General features: G+C 41.2%; 1 protein-coding gene across 1 annotated transcript in view; it reads left to right on the top strand.

Moving 5' to 3' along the window:
* The window catches only part of LOC126260951 (juvenile hormone acid O-methyltransferase-like), a 105,706-nt gene that overhangs the window by 66,514 nt on the left and 16,480 nt on the right, over window positions 1–22,712 (top strand). The window contains exons 3-4 of the mRNA XM_049958462.1: window positions 6,401–6,533; window positions 6,745–6,892. Of these exons, the coding sequence (XP_049814419.1) occupies window positions 6,401–6,533; window positions 6,745–6,892 (281 nt within the window). The remainder of the gene's footprint in view (window positions 1–6,400; window positions 6,534–6,744; window positions 6,893–22,712) is intronic.

The following is a 22,712-nucleotide window of genomic DNA, read 5'->3' as shown; positions in this document are numbered from 1 at the left end:
AGACGCGTTTCTCTCTTTTGAAGCATCATAAGAGGACTGTATTTTGTGTCCTCCATTGCCAAGTCACCTTTCGTAGTTATGTGCTGCGGTAGCACAATATTCAACGTTTGTGTTGGCTCATCAGTGTTTTAGCAAATAAATGCTGTTTGTGTGTGCCACACACAAAATTATATTTGACATAGCTCTGAGCACTTCACTGACAGACGGTATATTCAAGTCCTAATGTTTTTGTAAGTCCACAGTTTTGTTTAATGTATTTTGTCTACTTCCTTTTCATTGATTGAAGTGCTTTAAAATAAAGTCAAACGTGCCCAGAGTAAGTAAAACTTTTGTTACAGTCGCGAAAGGTGGAATATTTCTCAATATTACATACGACACTTATGTGGTACTTAAATTAAATGAAATATATAGGTATCTTGTCCACATTTCATTCTCAACACTGTGGCAACTAAAATCGACCATCTGGAAAGTATACTCTATGGACTTTACCGCTGCAAACTCTTCAAAATTTCGTGCAATGGTTTACTATATTTAATGCTGCATAATAGCTGCGTTGAACATCGAAACAAAATTAAGTCATTTATCGGGGGGGGGGGGGGGGGGGGAGGTATCAGTCAAGAAGATAGGTAAAAATCTAATTTTTGAGCCAAATAGCTTTTGTGGAATCGAATTTTTGTCAAAGCAGTCGGAACACAATGTGTCTGCACAGGCGAGCAGTCAGTGACAAAATCGCCCACAGCGCGGAATGCAGGGAGCACGTCTTTGTAGCAGCGAAAGGGTTAATGCGGCCGTGGTGGCTTTACTTCATGAACTGCGTGCTCCCCCCTAAACGTAAGCTTGCGAACTATGCTATACTATGGCGCTGCTTCTCTTGGCGCGTGCGCCGTGTGCAACTGGCAACGCAGCAATCTCCCGCGTCTAGGCGGGCATGCGCGAGCCGCCAAGATAAAAGAATTGAACTATAGTTGACGGGTGTCAGTGTTGAAGTTACAGACACCAGGCCATGTCTTCCGGGTGCTTCACTTTTTGTTATATAGTGTTCTTCCTTTGTGAAGGAACATTTGAAAACCATTCAGCGTTTAACAACCCTCAACTTCAGTTTCCGTTTTGTCAATGAGTGTCTGAACATTATCTTTGGCTCCACTAAGAGCATTTACATAGGACCGATATTTGTGTTTTGCAAGACATCCTTCCATAACGTTCTGCTACGGTAGTCACTGAAGGTTTCACACATTGTCTTCATCACAGCCAAGCGCTTTTCGTCCAGCGACTCTCTCTCAACAGCCATATATTTATCTTTAAACAAAGCTGGGTTACAGTTAATCTCCAGGCTCTTCTCCAGAGAGCAATGCTCAAAATCCATTGGCGAGATACGCCACTACCGCTTTTTATCTAGTATGCTGAATATATAAATCTTTGTAGGTGTTCTAGTTGCCCTTTGCTCTTTGGCAGTCGCTATTGTTAAAACTTTCGCATGGTCACTAATATTAGAAACCTTCCCGTCTCCTCTATATCTCTTTTGTTTAACGCAACCTTCCCTTTTACAATAACCTATGAAACCTTCCCTTAGGATTTCTACCTCTTGCTTAATAATAACAAATGAAATCTTCCCTTTGAAATTAATTCTCTTTCTCAATGTTAGCATACAAATGTAAATACTGCTTATTAAGTTATATTCTGATTATTTCGACGAAACATAGAATGTGTCGTCGTGGCCCTCAGTCGTTACATGTAATAACACAAAACTGTTCCTTACCTTTTTACTGTTACTGGATCGCCATCTGACTGCTACATTGAACTGCGACATGAATATACTGAATATACTTCCTCTGTTTTACTATGTTCTATTAGCTGCTGGTGGGCTGTCATAATAAGTGGCTGTATTTATTACCAAAGCTGACGTTATTCTTTAATTAATTACGTAATTCATAGTTAAACTTTTTCTTGACAACAATAAAATTTGGCCAAGTTTTACGTTGATGGTTTTTGAGATGGATTATAATCATTAATGCAATATTGGTGGCAAAAATTAATTATATTCTGAATGAAATGATTTTACAAACGTTCAGATATGACTTAATTTTTACAATAATCTTACAACTAGCATTTCGCAAACATACCTTCAGTAGTCCTGAGTTTCTCAAAAAAAAATTCAATAATATTAGTTCCTCTTACGATAATAGTTAGCTGATGTCTCTGTACATCCGTTTATAATCTCTTGTATATCATAGCAGGTGGCTGACAGGCACACCGCTCCTCTCAACCTCTCTCTACAGACCTGCTACCGACTCGCTTCACATCTCGCTTACTACTGACTTCCTACGAACGCTAAAGTGCGGTCTCTTCTGCCAACAATGCTTTCTGATACAGACGATCCCTGCTAACATTACAAAATGTATCAATGTGCGGTCTTTCCCGCACTTTTCTTAAAATGTATCCATACGCTGTATCTCCCGCCCTTTGTAAAATTACATCGATGTGCGGTCTCTCTTGCCAACAATACTTTGGTGCAGACATTCCCCGCTACAACAATTATTTCCAACATGACAAATATTAATTATTCCTACTTAATCCTATTAATTAGGTATAACATCTTTGATAAATTGTGGTTTGACAATAGACAATAGAAATATACACGTCTTACACTTTCAATGCGGACGTCGTTAACGAGAACGGGTCTATTTCTTGCTGTTCGATCGAATCAATATTCCATCATTAGTAGGTATTAGAACAGTCTGTTTTAGGTAGCACTCAGGAAAGGCATTTAGTAATGTCTCGCAGGACGGCCTGTCACACATGCCTCTTAAGAAAACAATTTTCCCTATTGTCGGTTGGCTGAAAAGTGCCCTTAGAGGACACGATGATTAGAGATCTTACGTACTAGTGAATTTAAACTATCTCAAAAGATATCGGCTACATCTGCGAGTTAGTCTGGCGATCTACAGGATTCAGTTACCAGTTTTTACCCAACATCGGTACTGCCTTCCCTAGACTACGTTGCATTCCGTTTAAATTACTACCTAGGTACATTTCAACTTCTTGTATACTGCGACAAACACCACCCCATCCATTTTCCATTAGTCGATCTAGATTTCGCCAAATATGTCACTGCTATCAGTTTGAATCAGGGATGAAGTCTTTCACCACTGTCGTTCAGTACATACGCTGAAGAATAAATGACGAAAATTAAAAGAATTTTAAAGAGTGGGATTAAAATTCTAGGTCGAAGGATATCAGTTAGGATTCGCTGATGACATTCCTATCCTCAGTGAAAATGAAGAAATACAGGATCTGTTTAATGGAATGAACAGTCTACTAACTACCGAATAGCGAAAGAGAGTAAATCGAATAAAGACGAAAGTAATGACAATAAAATGAGAACAGCGAGACACGTAACTTCATAAAGGTGATCACGAAGCAGATGAAGTCAAGGGAGAGACAGCAAAATAACCCATGACGGACGGAGCAAAGAAGACATAGAAAGCAGATCAGCACTGACAAAAAGGGGCATCCTGGCAAAGAGAAGTCTGCTGGTATAAAACACAGGCCTTAATTTGGAGAAGAAATTTCTGAAAATGTACGTTTGGTGCACGGCATTGTACAGTAGTGAAACATCGACGGTGGGAAAACCGAAACAGGAAAGAATAGAGTATTTATTATGTGGTAATACAGCACAATGTTGGAAATTAGATGGGCTGATAAGCCGGCCGCAGTGGCCGAGCGGTTCTAGGCGCTACAGTCCGGAACCGCGCAACTGCTACGGTCGCAGGTTCGAATCCTGCCTCGGGCATGGAAATGTGTGATGTCCTTAGGTTAGTTAGGTTTAAGTAGTTCTAAGTTCTAGGGGACTGATGACCTCAGATGTTAAGTCCCATGGTGCTCAGAGCCATTTGAACCATTTGATAAGGTAAGGGATGAAAATAGGTTGGCAAACGAGAGGAATCCATTGTGGGCCACATTTAGCCATTCAGGAGCCTGATGACTCAAAGAAAAAAGCTATTTCAGGTCTTAACCAACTTTGTAATTAGTTTATTATGCAAGCTCCAGTGTTCGTGAAAGAAACGACGCAGCACGTTGTCACCAATGAAACGTAATCTGCTGACATTGGTATCCCCGAATGAGTGTAATAGGAAGTTTATTGTTCATGGTATATGATAATATTCATCGAATAAAATTAGCTACAGCTGCTACGTTTTAAGAAAATGATGCAGTTAGGTATAAGATTGAGCTCAGTCCAGTAAAAATTGCTGTAACGTCGCTTCAAATGTCGACAAAATAACGACCTGCTGCCAATACTGCAAACTAGATCTTAATGCAGAAAACCGAAAGTCGCGAACATCACGAAACGTAAAATTGTGGTACATGTTTATTACAAGATTGAGGCGCATCAAGAATTCATATTACAGCTTCAATAAATATATGGAAGCAACACTGCGAAAAATATGAAACAGAATAATCGCGTAGCCTCAGTTGCTGATAAAGCAAACGCTATAAAACCTTCTATTGTTAGAATACTGCGAAACTGCTCTTCGCCCAAAAGAGATGGCTTACAGAACACTTATACTGCCCAAATTGTAATAGTGAGAAGGCGAATTCAACTGCAATTTAATGATTAAGGCGTAGTGGAATGGATAGGTTCGTGGCTAAAATAAAGGCAGTGTGATCAGTGGCACTTGATACTGAACTCGTGTTCCGTGGATACACAAAAAATGAAACAGCATCTCCGTGTGTTCCTTGCATAGTGTTCCATTCTGTTGCTTCAATTAATTAATTTTAGCGCCATGTCTGCATAAGGGAAGAACATACACAGCAGCTTCTAATTCGGGAAATGACTCAGTAAGTCTGAATGTTTTAACAATACACCATCCATGACTCTCGTGAGTCTGCTGGTCGTAACTGTCTGTTTCAGGGTGTTGTTCCTTCAGCTGTAGCCTTTAGAATAGTTGAGCTACGAGTAAAGATTGTACACGAATGCAGAGTTTTACAGATAAATGATGTTGAGTAGTGTACACACATCACCGTATTTGTAAAAAAATTGTCCAGTTTTGTCCGTTTGAGGTTAAGTCCCTAATTAGTAGCACCAAGTAACTATATGAATGGCCTCTGAAGAGAACTGTGAGGCCATTGTCTTACAAACGTATTACGAAGGGCGTTCAGAAAGTAATGGAACATGCTTTTTTCTGAAAGCAGGTTGGTTTTATTCGGGATTCCAGTACACTAAATTATTCCTTCGTTTGACTACAATACCCTATTTTTCAATATAATATCCATTCATTCTCGTGTGCGCAGAATTGTATGAGGTGTTGTGTTATCATGGAAAAGCGGTAGTCAGTTTGCATTTTTGTGCCGACGAACGCGATTAAGTCGTTTCTTTAGGTCCCTGATGGTAGCGCCATGAGGGAGGACATTAAACACCTTCAGAGTTCCAGATACGTCGATCACCTCGGATGTGTGTCTCCTCTGCACGTGCCAGCATTCCGGGAGTTACAGCTTTGTGCGACCGGTCGGCATGCGGGAGATTGGACAGGTTTGCCCGACCGTACTGCGATACGCCACGCCCAACGGCTCATCTGCTTTTGTTCACTGCCAGGTCTCAGTAGATATTCAGCAAGTGCCCATGAATATCTGCGATGATCTAGATTTCCCGAAAAGATACATAATGACAGGTCTTTTATTAGGAACGCACTTCCGTTACCGACCCCCCCCCCCCCCCACCTCTTTTGAAGGCTACGTGTAGCGCTTCCATGTATCGGAACATCATGAAACGATAAGGCCTGAAGTGGAAATATTCCGTGGGGTCACACATTTATAAATTGAAATTTGCCGAGAAAAAAATGCAGCACGACTTCGTGAACGCCCGCAGTTCATTCGTTAATATGTCAACCAATATTTGGTATAATGGGGTCGTTGATGTAATTTGCTTGATTTGCTTGTTTTTACTGTAAGAGATACTATTTATGACAACGTGTAGCGGGTACATATTGTACTGTTCATTTCTCACTGACAGAATCTCTCTCTTGCTTAACACAAATACTGAATTTTCGATAGTTCTGGATTAGCACTATTTTTCTAGTCCAACAGGAAGAAATGATTGTTGTATTTTGTCACTGATACGCTGTAAATAATATTTAATAGTTCCTTCCAAATGTTGGTACAGATTTTCAGCATAGATTTTTTAATAACTCAGGTCAGAAACTGGCTCTTGAGCTTTGAGGAACTTGGTTCCTGCTCCTCGCACAGAATAGCCTCCCACGTCAACATCTATGAAATTATTTAACATAAACCTTTTTGGATTGTTTTTGTTAAGTATTGCATGTGACGTTTAGTTATTTTATTCACTCTGTAAAAATTCAATTGTTTAAAAAACAGGGTTATAAAGATATCAAACTCTTCGTTGCAGACTTGCCCTTCAGAACATCGGTAAGCTTCTGTCTCCCGGAGGCGAAACAGTTCTGATCATCGTGACCGGCAGTCCCCTCTATATGATGTTCGAAACACTGTCCAAGTCCTCTCGCTGGAGTGCCTACATGATGGTAAGCTGCAATTAATGTTTTAGTGGGTGGAGAAGTCACGATGATTTTTAACATTTAGGTCTAATGGACTGTAGAGCCATAGAACTTAACGGCTGTCTAATGCAGTCAGTCACACCAAAGAAAATACTCTGACACTCCCAGCTTGAAATAGAGCGCCACTGTGTGTGTGTGTGCTGGCCGGATAAAAGAGAATAACTTTGGTCTGTTCCAGGATTACCGTCAGTTCGAGCCACCTTACGTACGAACGGAAAATCCAGTGGCCGTTCTGACGAAATACCTGCATGAAGCCGGTTTCTCCGTAAAAGCATGCCGCAATGAGGACAGCAGCTATTCTTCCACGGATGAGCAAAAAGTTAAAAGTGAGTGAACTACAGTTCACAGAACACACGACACATACGGAATGAGAATAGTAAGAGTATAGTGGAGTCGTTCATTAAAGATTCAGATGGTTCGAGTACATAAATTCATTCTTTTGAAGCAGTAAATGCTACGACAAAGTATTACCAACAAGTAACTTAATATAACAGTAGAAAGCTACACTGGAATACATAATTTAATGACAGGCTTAGTGAGTTAGGAGGTACGTCCGTGAATTACATTGGGTTACAAATCATCCACAAAATTATTGTATCACGTGGGGTACGAGGAATGTGAGGTCCGCTTGAATATAAATTAAATGTGGGAGTAATTACAGAACATTTATAGAATTTTTTCGTTTGGATTAAGATTCTGTACGACAGCCGTCTAGACTGATACCGTTATTGTACCACTTAAACTCAGTCCAGAGATTCGTTTCTATGAACGAAAAGTTTGTATTGGTGGTCAGTGCTTTGTTCTGGGACAAAACGGTATTAGTAAATTAAATTTTAGAACTTGTTAATAGTGAATAATAGTTAACTAAAAATAACAGAAATACGTGCAATACGCAGAAAACATCTAAAAATTATGAAAGTAGAGGTCGTTGCCAAATGTAGTCCAAGGCTTCATCGGTATGAGTCATTGTATTAATGTGATGAAATGATCACTTACTCGATATTTTGTGGTACGTTAACATATTACAGCAATTCTAAACAAATTCTAATCCGAAATTACTGAGCGCAAACTGAAATTAACTTTATTTCTCGAAGACACGCCGACATTGAGCTTTCTTTAAGGAGATGATACCATCTGATAGGAACAAGCAGAAACTAAAACTAATGCACTGAAAGAACTGACGGAAAGAATTGCGTCAGTCAAGCGCGGCGAATTTAGTTTATTCCCTGAGTTAGGAAAACAAATAAAATTTGTACGTAGCATACACTAATCAGCCAGAACATTATGACGACCGACCTCGTATCTAGATATATTCGTCCATGCGACATCAGCGTCACCTGGTGAGGAACGACTGCAAGTCAGACACATGGACGGTGCATGTAGAATCAGCGAGCGTGCTGTCTGTGTGTGGAATGGGAAAGGCGCGCGATCTGTCAAGAGTTTGACTGAGGATAAATAACGATGGCCCAGAGGCTCGGCACGTGCATTTCGGATGCACGACTTACCGGATGTTAAAGGAGTGCTGTGGTGTCTTCAACAGGTAGCGGAACTAGGATGAAAGCACGTCTAGACGTCGTGGGGTTGGGCGGCCACCTATGACAGATGTGGCACGTCGTAGGCTGAACAGACTGCTAAACCAGTAAAGGCGGCGAACTATGGCCGAACTAATATCAGACTTTAATGCTGGGTGGAGTACAAGCGTGTCTGAACACAAAACGCACCGAACACTCCAAATGATGGGCCTCTGCAGCCGATGACCCACGTATGTGCCAATGTTAGGACCACGACATTGGCAGTTTCGATTGAAATGGGTACATGCCCATCGGCATTGGACGTTGGCGCAGTGATAGAGCGTTACATGATGCAATGAATCTTGATACCTTCATCATGCCGATGAGAGGGCGCGAATCCGTCGTCTTCCAAGGCAACAGTTTCTTGACACCTGTACTGCGGGACGGAGACAAACTGGCGGCTGCTGCACTATGCTCTGGTGAACGCTCACAGGGGCATTCATGGATCTAATGGAGCTCGTTTAAGGCGCCACGACGACCGAGGAGTATCGTACACTGGTTGCAGACGACGGACACCCCTTCATGACGATCTTGTCTTCTGACGGCAGTGCCATTTTTCAAAAAGGCAATGCGACATATCGCAGGGCTAGGAGTGTGGTTGAGTATTTCTGGGAACACAGTGGCAAGCCCCAATTGATATGTCAGCCTTACAATTAGCAAGATCGGAACACGATCGAACATAGCTGGGATGTGGCCTCCCTTCTCGGACTTTAGTTGAATTAGGTAACTGTGTGTGTGTGTTTTTTGTGTGTGTTTTTTGTGTGTGTATGTGTGTATTTTGTGTGTGCGTGTGTGTCTGTGTTTTTTGTGTGTGTGTGTGTTTTGTGTGTGTGTGTGTTTTTTATGTGTGTGTTTTTTGTGTGTGTGTGGTGTGTGTGTGTGTGTGTGTGTGTGTGTGTGTGTGTGTGTGTGTGTGTGTGTGTTTTGTGTGTGTGTGTGTGTTTTTTTTGTGTGTGTGTGTTTTTTGTGTGTGTGTGTTTTTTGTGTGTGTGTGTTTTTTGTGTGTGTGTGTGTTTTGTGTGTGTGTGTGTGTTTTGTGTGTGTGTGTGTGTGTGTGCGAGTGTGTGTGTTTTTTGTGTGTGTGTGTTTTTTGTGTGTGTGTGTTTTATGTGTGTGTGTGTTTTATGTGTGTGTGTGTTTTATGTGTGTGTGTGTTTCTTTTTGTGTGTGTGTTTCTTTTTGTGTGTGTGTTTTTTGTGTGTGTGTGTTTTTTGTGTGTGTGTGTGTGTGTGTGTGTGTGTTTTGTGTGTGTGTGTGTTTGTGTGTGTTGTGTGTGTGTGTTTTGTGTGTGTGTGTGTGTGTTTGTGTGTGTTGTGTGTGTGTGTGTGTGTGTGTGTGTGTGTGTGTGTGTGTGTGTGTGTGTGTGTGTGTTCTCTGTGTGTTCTGTGTGTTCTGTGTGTTCTCTGTGTTCTGTGTGTTCTCTGTGTTCTGTGTTTTCTCTGTGTTCTGTGTGTGTGTAGATGCGGTGTAAACTTCCTCCAACGACTTTCCAAGACCTCACTACTTCCATGCCACGACGCGGACGCATCGCCGCTGATGTGTCAAGAGGACATCTGTCGATTAGGTAGGTGGTCACAGTGGCTGATCATGCTATGTAAAGACTAAAATTAACTGGTTGACGAATACCCTCTGCATAAATAACTTGGGTTATTCCGAAAGTACGGAACAATCGGTCGCGACATGGAAACCACAGTGAAAATCTGAAGTTTTGCACAGATGAGTGTGTCGACTACGCCTATAGATAGCGTCACGTCACTCTTCTCAGTTACGAGCGTACATTGAGCGCATGAAGATGCCTAGAAAACAGTGTACCCCGCCAAGTATGAGTGTCTTCCGAGAGATTTCGTCTGATCTCATGCAGCACTACATAACGTAATTGTCATGCATTTCTGTCTTCATGGTGGCACACTTCAGGGGCAATGACGACCCACCCACAGAGCTGTTTGATCTCACACTACACAGCCGAGACTTGGCTCCCTCTGATTTTCACCTCTGCTCACGTGAACCTCTGGCTGTGAAGAAAACATTTTGGCCCAGAGAACGGCCTGCAGTCCAGTGTAGAAAACTATTGGAAGAAGCATAAGGCTGCTTTCTTGGACGAAGGTATTGGTGAAAGGTATGTTTACAGTTAATCTGAATATTGGGGGTAAAGTATGGCCTAAATAAAACTGTGGCGAAAACGGAATGTAGAAGGATCTGCCGTACATCAGAGCTGGATGAAACATGAAGTGGAATTTTTGCAGTGAGAGCATAAACAAAAATTGTGGCAAAAGAACATTTATTAGATTGGTAAATATAATTGTGTGCATGAATATATATAGTGAGTAATATGATGATGGTTGCTGTTGCCTGCAATCTACTTCGTCGCATGTTAATTAAACCTAGAACTTTACTTCGGAGTCCCCTTCAAGGTCTACGAACTATGGAAGAGGAATGATCAAAGGATGGTTTAATCATAAACACATACATTCACACGCACTGGAGAGACTAACGGGAAGAAAAATAACTAAAAACCTTGACCACATCACACGTGGGTAGCAAGAAGGGTTTCCTTGATTTTAACATGCGGGATGAGTAAAATTTCTATTACAGTTAATTGCTATAAAAATGAAGTATAAATAAGAATCACAATTAATTCAGATATTCTACAGCGTTAGATCACGACCACGTGGTCCTCACAAACAAAAGCGTGCAAAAAGAAAGTTATCAAGTGAGACGAATTGCGCAAAATTGTAATAAAATCACGGAAATCATGCGAAATATATATGCTCTAGCGAAGGGGATACTAAACAAAGTTAACTGGATCCCAATAAACTCTACACGGCTGCACGTGTTTAACAGTTCAACTGAACATAGCCTACACCGTACCTGGATTTTAACGCACTTAACATTCGCAAATTAGCAAGTAAAATTTGCCACACAAGTTAATAAACTATGAACGATGAAAGGAATCATTTACGTTGTCTGGCTTTCAAAAACTTATATAAAACACATGAACTTCTCACCGAAAATGCGCACTGACCGTCAGTGTGTCTCACCCGTTTCGCGTCGTACGGAACACTTCCACGAGATTTCGCTCTCCAATCACAATTGCTCCCAGTACCTACGAAAGTGGTTAGAGGAACCCCTATTGTGGTACCAACCTATACAAAGGGTTCGTCAAAGGCAAACAGAAACCTCAACGCTACCTGGTAGGTGTTTCCTACAGTTGGCTGTTCTCACAGTGGCAGACTGCTACACTCCCACGGATCTACACAATGAAATCCTTGCATACATTCAACTGGTCGGACAAGAAGTGGAAAGAACAGATACATAGAAATATGGCACGCGTGTGGGGGCTCCGACAAGTACCAATAACCTAGTGAAATGTTAAGAAGTGTGGATAGTGTACTGTGCCCACCACACACACTCAGCTGCTCACTCTTTTCGCTTTTCTTCTTTACATCTAGGGTAAGAGACGACTTGCAGCAACAATTGAAATGCCAGAGGCAAACAAATGAAGCTGTGTGGTATGGCAAAATCATGAAGAGGCTCATGCAGAGACCTTTTATTGGAAAGTTAGTACAGCGTTGCCACAGATGTCTGTCGGACCAGCGACAATGTTGAGAAGTAGCTGGAGGGCGTAGATAACTGCTGCAAAAAAATAAAAAAGTAAATCCGCTGTGGTTTTCATTTCGCGACCGACCTTTTCTTACTCTGACAAGCCCTTGTACAAACTTCCCGATATAACTGTCAGTCCATGATGCTGTGCTACATTTTTCTTGTCTACAGAGAATATGTGTACTTGGAGCCAATTCAGCCTACCAGGTTGGTGTTCAAAAACGTTCTTTTTTAACTGCAGTGACAGTTCGTATTTAATAACTGCAGAGCCTCGGCACTGACATTGCTGCGGATGGCTTGCCTGAGTTCTCGTGATAGTGTGAACCATCTCCCAAAATTTTGTTCCTGCTTCCATAAAATCTAAAAATAAAATTCCATCAGTGTACCAAAAGCAGTGGCCATAAACTTTATTAGACAGTTTCGTTTAGTTTATATTGGAATTGTGTCTTCATACTACAGACAGCTGTCAATTGGCAATACTGTATTATGTAAGACTTCTTGCTCCGAATCGCATCGCAAAAGCAAAGTTCCAAGAAACCATCTGCGGTTATCAGACATGAATTTCAGACGCCAAACGAACAGAGAAAGTGCGAGGCATTAGTTGTTTACTGACGATCTGATGCATAACGTTCTTTAAAAGTTGCAGAAACGCGTATGCCAGTTCAAATATCGTGTAATGATACTTCTTTACCAAATTTGTCACCAGCTTTCTGTATTCTTCTACTAGCTGAAGACCTTGTCTACCATGAAAGTTTCACCTTCCACTCTTAATCAAAATATACTATTGTTGCTCAAAAGTGGAACTGGTAACTACGATGCTCATTTTGAAAACTCGTACATTATCTACGTCTTCAGAATAAAGGGCTTAAATCTGAACAGAAACGTAACGAAAAAGGACCATTTAATATTTTTCTTCAACATTTTATTTACAGCCTTATGGAAGCTGCTTTCTGCATAATGCTCATACAGCGTTTTGGAAGTTTTCTTCCCTCTTCTTCAAATGGGAATTGTTTATATATTACCTAGAAGTCAATGGTGTGGATTTCGTGATTACTTTTCGGAGGCACAGACGCTGTACGTTACGCTGCGTTCACAGTGTCATCGGCAACGGACGTCAGACGCCATCGCCAGTGGTCGCCCGGCAACATATACCGACAGCTTGTTCACGGTGCATCCGGTTTCTCCCTTCAGTTTTTCGCTGGGGCAAGGTGGTTATGTTAGGTTAGTATCTGTTACGTGTATGAAGTAGGTTAGAGTTTAACCTCCCTGAGTGGTATGGCTACCATAAGGTCTCTGTGCCTGGAGATGAGGTTTGCCGTGTGGCGTTTGCTATTAAGGCTGCCGAATGCATGTAAACGAGCTATCTCTGTCTCGAAAAGAAAATGGTGAGTGCTGTACGCTCTGTCTTCAGATAAGTTTTACGGTTATACGAGGTGAAGGCGGAAACGCGATGCCATAGAAGTTAAGAACGCTTTAACTTTGTGATGCCACTTTCCCACCACCGATTAGTGTCAGAAGGGCCGCTAGCTATGAAACTAAAATGTTGCATTGATGATGTTTTCATATTTACACGTTTGTACGAAAATATGGAGTTTTAGTGATGTGTCGTTGCGGTCTTCAGTCCGAAAACTGGTCTGATGCAGCTCTCCATGCAACTCTCTCCCGTGCGAGTGTAGCCATCTCCGAGTAACTACTGCAACCTAAATCCTTCTGAATCTGCTTACTGTATTCATTTTGTGTTCTCCCTCTAAGACTTTAACACTCCCACACTTCCCTCCTACACTAAATTGCTGATCCCTTGGGGTCTCGGAATGTGTCTTACCAAATGATCCCTTCTTCTACTTAATTTGTCACAAAGTTCTTTGCTTCCCAATTCTATTAAATACCTCTTCTTTAGTTAAAAGATTAAATCTTCAGTATTCTTCTGTAGCACTACATTTCAAATGCTTCCATTCTCTTCTTGTCTAAACTGGTTATCGTGCATGTTCCACTTCCATATGTGACTACATGAAAGAATGACTTCCATGGTACTAGAGGGAGCTATAGAGGGCAAAAAACTCTAGAGGAAGACATGGATTGGAATACATCCAGCAAATAATTGATGTATGTTTCTAGTGCTCTCAGAGATGGAGTTTGGCACGAGAGAGGAATTCGTGGGCGAGCCGCATCAAACCAATCAGAAGGCAGGTGACAAAAAAAAGCTACACTCCATAGAAATACTCGATATTAACAAATTTCTCCAGAGACGCTTTCCTTGCCACTGCCGGTCTACATTTCATATCCTCTCCATTTCGGCCATCATCAGTTACTTTTCTGCCAAGTAGCAAAAATCATCCACCGGATTAAACATCTCTCCAAAACGCGATGTTCCGAACATGTTTTATTTTGCTAAAGTGGTAGGATGTGCTACTACGGTGTACAAAGGTTTTGCCAATGAAGTTATGATCTTATAATGGTGAACTTACGTGGTGAAAATAGATGATATTTCTATTATATGAGACGTGGATAAATTCGTGTGTGATTAAGCAAGTATTATTTAATCGGTAAAAGGAATATTGGTAGTCTCAAAGAAGCTCATTTTATTCTAATAATGGTGAAAATTAATGAAATACTGGCATATATTCGCATAATCAGTGTAGTACTGGAATCTTAAATACTCTTCAAAGACACACAAGTACACACAACATTTATTACGAGATACCCAGAATTAAAATTGTTAACAGAACGACTAGCTGATCAGATCCTTGTAATAATCAAAAATAACAGGATTCCCCAGTTAGAATTAGAAAACATCAAGTACAACAAATACTGGAACAAAATAATGTGCAACCAGAAGAAGAACAAAAAACAGTAATGGACTCAAACATCCCAGCCGGCCGGGGTGGCCGAGCGGTTAAAGGCGCTACAGTCTGGAACCGCACTACCGCTACGGTCGCAGGTTCGAATCCAGCCTTAGGTTAGTTAGGTTTAAGTAGTTCTAAGTTCTAAGAGACTTATGACCACAGCAGTTGAGTCCCATAGTGCTCAGAGCCATTTCAAACATCCCAGAGCAGACAAACAAAGAACACGCATCAATTAAACAATCAGAGCAAAACGAAATCTTAAGACAGCCACCAGAACGAGCACAAACAGAACACGAAGTGACACATGTTAAATATAGAAGGAAAAATTTCAGCCGACACATATACAATACAAACACACAAATACAGACGTTAGACCATTCTTGCATAGACCACCAAATAACTCACAAATCGAAACAACAACAACAACAACAACAACAACAACAACAACTATCAACACAATCATACACAACAAAATAAATGAAAATACAACTATGGAAGAGTTAAAACTACTGGTTTATATAGGAGCACTCACTACACTAAATATGCACACTAGGCAGAGCTCAGAACCATCCAACACACAGAAGAAACCCACAAAACCAGCATGGCAACACAGGCTACAGATCAGAATAGAAAAACTGGGAAAAGACATCGGACAGCTAACACAGTTTATAAGAAATGAAATATCAGACAAAAAACGAAAAAGGTTAGGTAAAATCTCACAAGAAGAAGCGATAGGGCAATTAGACGAAAAGAAGCAGAAATTACAAGCATTGGCAAAACGACTTAGAAGATACAAAAAAAGTGAAAATAGAAGGAAACAAAACCAAGCATTCAACACAAACCAAAAGAAATTTTACCAGACAATAGATTACACACACGTTAAAATAGACAATCCACCAAACATAACAGACATGGAACACTTTTGGAGCAACATATGGTCAAACCCTGTACAACATAACAGGCATGCACGGTGGATAAAAGCAGAAACACACATAAAAGATGATACCACAAATGCCTGAAGTGATAATTTTGCAACATGAAGTCACCCAAGCAACTAATTCTACTCACAATTGGAAAGCCCCTGAAAAAGATAAAATAGCAAATTTCTGGCGAAAGAAGTTCACCTCAACACATTCACATCTAACTAAATTATTTAACAGTTACATTGCAGACCCATACACATTCCCTGATACACTTACACATGGAATAACTTATCTGAAACCTAAAGATGAAGCAGACACAGCAAACCCAGCTAAATATCGCCCCATAACATGCCTACCAACAATATACAAAATTTTAACTTCAGTCATTACACAGAAATTATTGACACATACAACACAGAACAAAATTATAAATGAAGAACAAAAAGGCTGTTGCAAAGGAGCACGAGGATGTAAAGAGCAACTGATAATAGATGCAGAGGTGCCATATCAAGCTAAAACTAAACAAAGGTCGCTACACTACGCATACATTGATTACCGAAAAGCTTTTGATAGTGTGCCCCACTCATGCCTACTACAAACATTGGAAATATACAAAGTAGATCCTAAATTGATAGTTCCTAAACATAGTAATGAAAAATTGGAAAACCACACTTAATATCCAAATAAATTCATATAATATCACATCACAGCCAATACAGATTAAGCGTGGAATATACCAAGGAGACTCATTAAGTCCTTTCTGGTTCTGCCTTGCTCTGAACCCACTATCCAACATGCTAAATAATACAAATTACGGATACAATATTACTGGAACATACCCACACAAAATCACACATTTGCTATACATGGATGATCTAAAACTACTGGCAGCAACAAATCAACAACTCAACCAATTACTAAAGATAACAGAAGTATTCAGCAAAGATATAAATATGGCTTTTGGAACAGACAAATGTAAGAAAAATAGCGTAGTCAAGGGAAAACACACTAAACAAGAAGATTACATATTGGATAACCACAGCGACTGCATAGAAGCAATGGAAAAAACAGATGCCTATAACTATCTAGGATACAGACAAAAAATAGGAATAGATAATACAAATATTAAAGAAGAACTAAAAGAAAAATATAGACAAAGACTAACAAAAATACTGAAAACAGAATTGACAGCAATAAACAAGACAAAAGCTCTAAATACTTTGCTATACCAATATTGACCTACTCATTTGGAGTAGTGAAATGGAGTAACACAGACCTAGAAGCACTCAATACACTTACACGATCACAATGCCACAAATATAGAATACATCACATACATTCAGCAACAGAAAGATTCACATTAAGCAGAAAGGAAGGAGGAAGGGGATTTATCGACATAAAAACCTACATTATGGACAGGTAGACAATTTAAGAAAATTTTTTCTACAACGCGCAGAAACTAGCAAAATACACAAAGCAATCACTCATATAAATACATCAGCTACACCACTGCAATTTCATAACCACTTCTACAACCCTTTAGATCACATAACATCAACAGATACGAAGAAAGTAAATTGGAAAAAAGAAAACACTACACGGCAAGCACCCGTATCATCTAGCACAGCCACACATCGATCAAGACGCATCCAACACATGGCTAAGAAAAGGCAATATATACAGTGCAACGGAAGGATTCATGATTGCAATACAGGATCAAACAATAAACACCAGATATTACAGCAAGCATATTATTAAAGATCCCAATACCACAACAGATAAATGCAGACTTTGCAAACAACAAATAGAAACAGTAGATCACATCACAGGCGGATGTACAATACTAGCAAATACAGAATACCCCAGAAGACATGACAATGTAGCAAAAATAATACATCAACAACTTGCCATACAACATAAACTAATAAAACAACATGTTCCCACATACAAGTATGCACCACAAAATATACTGGAGATAGATGAATACAAATTATACTGGAACAGAACCATTATAACAGATAAAACAACACCACATAACAAACCTGACATCATACTCACCAATAAAAAGAAGAAATTAACACAACTAATCGAAATATCCATACCCAATACAACAAATATACAAAAGAAAACAGGAGAAAAAATTGAAAAATACATCCAACTGGCTGAGGAAGTCAAGGACATGTGGCATCAGGATAAAGTTGACATTATACCAATTATACTATTAACTACAGAAGTCATACCACACAATACCCACCAGTACATCAATGCAATACAGCTACATCCAAATTTATATATACAACTACAGAAATCCGTAATTATTGATACATGTTCAATTACCCGAAAGTTCCTAAATGCAATATAACATATACCGTACAGTTAAAAGGAAGTGACGCTTGATAAAGGTCCGCGTCACTCCATTCATAACCAGACTTAACGTCTGAGAAAGTAAAGAAGTAATAATAATAATTAGTTGACAGCTAATTTCCACTTCCCACAACGCAAGAAAGATCCACTACAGAAACTTACCATACACCCTAATTCCCACTTCAACAAATTATTTTTGTGGTGTTATAATTTATACATGAAATTCCAATAAAGATGTTGCCTACTTCTGGTTTCTCATGAACCTGCGATTTCAGTCCATAGTTTCTAACTGCATACTGATTATCACATTATGTCTTTTACTAAACGTATCAGTTTTTCACACTCAATGTTTCGTAGCAGCACGTAGTGGATTACGGATTTTTTCAAGATTGTCTGTCTCCGGTCGACGTCTGTAATCGGCAAAATCCGGCGATGTCGGTGCCATTGTGACCGCAGCCTTGGACCGAACGGCTCAGGCAGGTGTACCGACTTCTACTCAGTATCAAAAGGGACACCAAACTTCTTCCAAAAAAGAAGTCAGAGGTTATCCTTGTATCGTGCTGAATGTTGATCGGAGAATATTTCAATGAAATATTTTCTCTTATAGCGTTTCATGGTAACCCCCCATACAGTGACCGAAAGCAAAAAGTACATTCTGCGATAACGTTGGATATTCATTTAAGTTAATAAAACAGATGTCACAGCATACAAAAAATTTCTCTACTCTGAATGACACTAAAAATACGAAACGACTCTTAGACAAGAAATGTCTAGCTTTCAATAAATCCCTAAAAGAAAAGTATTCACAGTTGCAAATACGGATAACCATCTACTGTACAATTGAATAACAATGAATATTTGTGCCGGACCGACACTCGAACCAGATTTCCGCTTATCGCAGGTGGTCGCCCTACCAGTAGTCTATCAGAACATTTCACAGCCAGATCCAAACTTCGTCAACCGTGTGTGTACAGCCTGCACTCCTACATCCATTATGTACATTTCCGTACAGTCCGAAGCCACAATGCAGCGTAATTATGGGCAACACAGGCACTGCAATAGCGTACTAGATCTCTAGTACTGCGATAAATTTCAACACTTAACAAACTCCGGAAACTCCCGACTGACGAACCACGAATTTTTGCTGGAGATGTCTAATATTTGGTTGTTAGATCCTGTTCCTCGCGATTACGCTCTGTTAAGCGACTAGATAAAGGACGTGGTCTTCTCATTCTTAACATATTCCTTATTCTCTGGATTTACAATACCCCTTCTAGCTTGACCTAATGTCACAGCTGCAATAACCAATCTGTTGAGTCTTGCGTCTTAACTGTGCGTAAACATAATTGTAAATCTTTGTACGTCTCCGTTTCAGCCATGACTGTGGAATAAAGCGTACAGTGTCTAGCGTCTCAGCGAAAACCACAATATACCTTCACCGAGGAATCGAGCAGTATATTGTTCCCTCCTACGTCCATCTCGCGAAGAGACCATGAGGATAAAATCAGAGACATTAGGGCGCACACAGAGGTATACCGACAGTCTTTTTTTTTCCACGAACAATACGAGACTGGAATGGAAGGGAACCGATAGCGGTACTCAAGGTACCCTCCATTTGCGGAGTATGGATGTAGATGTATTCAAGAATAGATTAAAGGAGAAATATGTTGATAGGGCCCACTTTGACACATCAAGGGATTGTTAATTAGGTAGTGAGAGTAAGTGTGGGGGTAAAAAAAATTGTCGAAGGAGGCAGACTTGACTGGAGCAAGCAGGTTAAAGTTCACTGACTGATACAGTGAAGCACACAAAAGACGCTGAGTGATATTTGTAAATGACATTGAGATTTCGCATACTAGGATGTGTCAGCTTTATCACGACCTGACAGTTGGAAATGGGCCTCGTTTTGGTTCAAATGGCTCTGAGCACTATGGGACTTAACATCTGAGGTCATCAGTCCCCTAGAACTTAGAACTACTTGAGCCTAACTAACCTAAGAACATCACACATAGCCATGCCCGAGGCAGGATTCGAACCTGCGACCGTAGCTGTCGCGCGGTTCCAGACTGAAGAGCCTATAACCGCTCGGCAACACCGGCCGGCGCCTCGTCTTGCGTCTCCTTTTGGTTCGCTTTTCGAGTTGTGCAGTATCCAGATTTGTGTGGCATTCGGATGTTACAGTAGCCTGTAGCTGTACTGTATGAGCATACTGCTGTCAAGGTTTTGGTCGACCACCTGCGACCACCGCAATGTAAGATGGTCGTATTGTGCACCAGTCACTCCGTAAACTTTCATACCTGCGCCCGCCATCGGAGCACAAGTAAAGGATTCCCTGCAACATTGTCATCCCACACCGTTGATCACAGACTAAAAGCTCCAGGATGGGAGTTACCGTCCCATGTAGAGCCTATCTGTTTGGAGTGCTGCCATTACAGAGAATCCTGGACTGTTGATGAATGATGTCGAATTGGGTTAAGTGATCAGACGCGGCTCCACACTACAATGGAAGGTTGTCACCGGCAAGTATGGCAGAAACCTGCGCAGAAATAAAGTCACGGCTGGCGTAGTGACTGAAAGAATTCTGATGACACATCATCACAGATATGGTGTGCCTTCTCGTGCTAAAAGTGTGGCGTAATTTTTCAACCGGACGGTGCTTCTCTACACATGACAAGTCTCTATTGTCTGCATAGTGTTGACGTAATACTGTGGCTGGCAAAATACCCAGATCTCTAGACAACAGAACATTTACAATTTACATAAACGATCTGGTTGATGGTATTGACAGCGGCATTAGACTGTTTGTCGATGATGCTGTAGTCTACAGGAAAGTATTATCACACATAAGTTGTGAATAAATCAGTGAGGATTTGCAGAAAACAAATGCGTTGTGTAATGACTGGCAGTTATCTCTCAATATTAGCAAGTGTAACTTACTGCGTATAACAAGGCGAAAATCCCCATTAATGTAAGAGCGCAAAATAAATGGAAGCGGTAACATCCGTCAAGTATCTGGGTGTGACTATTCGAAATGATCTCAAATGGAATGATCAGATCACAGAAGTAACGGGCTAGGCGAACTGTAGATTGTGGGTTATTGGTAGAATCCTGAAGCGATGCAGTCCTTCAACAAAGGAAATTGCTTACAATACGTTAATTCAAGTCTCACAGTACTGTTAGTCTGTATGGGACCCTTACCAGTTGGGTATGATTCAAGAAATTGAGAAGGTCCAAAGAAGAGCGGCAAGATTCGTGACTGGTACATTTAGCCGCCGCGAGAGAGCTACAAATCTCATAGAAAGTTTGAAGTGGGACACACTTGCAGATAGACGACGCGCTAAACGGAAGGGGTTGCTCACTAAATTCCAAAATCCGATCTTCACAGAGGATGTAGAGCATATATTATTACCACCAACTTTCAAATCGCGCAATGATCACCATTCAAAGATACGGGCAATTAAAGCTCGTACTGAGGCGTTCAAACAGTCGTTTTTCCCCTCGCGCGATTCGCGAATGGAACAGAGGGGGAAACGTGGCTTTGGAGCGAATTGTGCCCTCCGCCACACACCGCTTGGTGGATAGCGGATTATATATGTAGATGCTTGGGACCATTTCAGAAGTACACACAATCCCAGTGCCATTATCCAGGATATCAAAGACCAGTGCTGTTGCTGAATAAAGATGGAGTGGCAGTGTCCCACTCAGGTGTCCAGAGCAAAGCAGATTGGTGGTCACCCTGGTGAGATAGTGGTGGCGCTGGACTGATGGCTTGGTCAATTCCTCTAGCAGTGTCGGATCCCAGCAGTACAGTGTTGGGAGGACATCAGGTCATACCCTGGCCTGTGAGGTGGCACGAGAATCGTCTGGCGGTCTTGTGGAGTCAGTGGCAGAGCGAGGAATCCGTGATGACTCAATCTTATTTCCCTACAATCAATCCTATTGGAAGTACCAGAATGAGATTTTCACTCTGCAGCGGAGTGTGCGCTGATATGAAACTTCCTGGCGGATTAAAATTGTGTGCCCGACCGAGACTCGAACTCGGGAACTTTGCCTTTCGCGGGCAAGTGCTCTACCATCTGAGCTACCGAAGCACGACTCACGCCCGGTACTCACAGCTTTACTTCTGCCAGTATATCGCCTCCTACCTTCCAAACTTAACAGAAGCTCTCCTGCGAACCTTGCAGAACTACCACTCCTGAAAGAAAGGATATAGCGGAGACATGGCTTAGCCACAGCCTGGGGGATGTTTCCAGAATGAGATTTTCACTCTGCAGAATGAGATTTTCCAAACAGAAGCTCTCCTGCGAAGGAGAGCTTCTGTTAAGTTTGGAAGGTAGGAGGCGAGATACTGGCAGAAGTAAAGCTGTGAGTACCGGGCGTGAGTCGTGCTTCGGTAGCTCAGATGGTAGAGCACTTGCCCGCCAAAGGCAAAGGTCCCGATTTCGAGTCTCGGTCGGGCACACAGTTTTAATCTGCCAGGAAGTTTCTATTGGAAGTACATCCGCAACTCCGTTCTGCGCTTTTAGGTAACACACCGCGCCTAGCACACGTCCACGGCGGTGCTCGGGGGCCAGAGCACAGTTAAGACACCTAAAGATGGGCTTATAAGAGCCCGAAACCGGTCGTGTAATAATAAAAGAAATTTACAACTGAAGCGGTATTTTCAATCTCTTACTTCCTTAGCTGCTTTGCTGGGGCAAGGTTACAGATACGGCCAATGCGAAAGATAACCACTGCCGCATTTTTCATTGCCATCGATACTTCCTGAAAGCTGGTCGTTGTCTGGATAACAGTCCCTATTGATATTTCTGGCCCTCAGCGGCTAAGTATTCGTTCGCCGAGCAC

Source organism: Schistocerca nitens, chromosome 5, assembly GCF_023898315.1.
Source record: "Schistocerca nitens isolate TAMUIC-IGC-003100 chromosome 5, iqSchNite1.1, whole genome shotgun sequence".
NCBI classification, from domain to species: domain Eukaryota; kingdom Metazoa; phylum Arthropoda; class Insecta; order Orthoptera; family Acrididae; genus Schistocerca; species Schistocerca nitens.
This window is presented reverse-complemented; position numbering and strand designations above follow the sequence as displayed.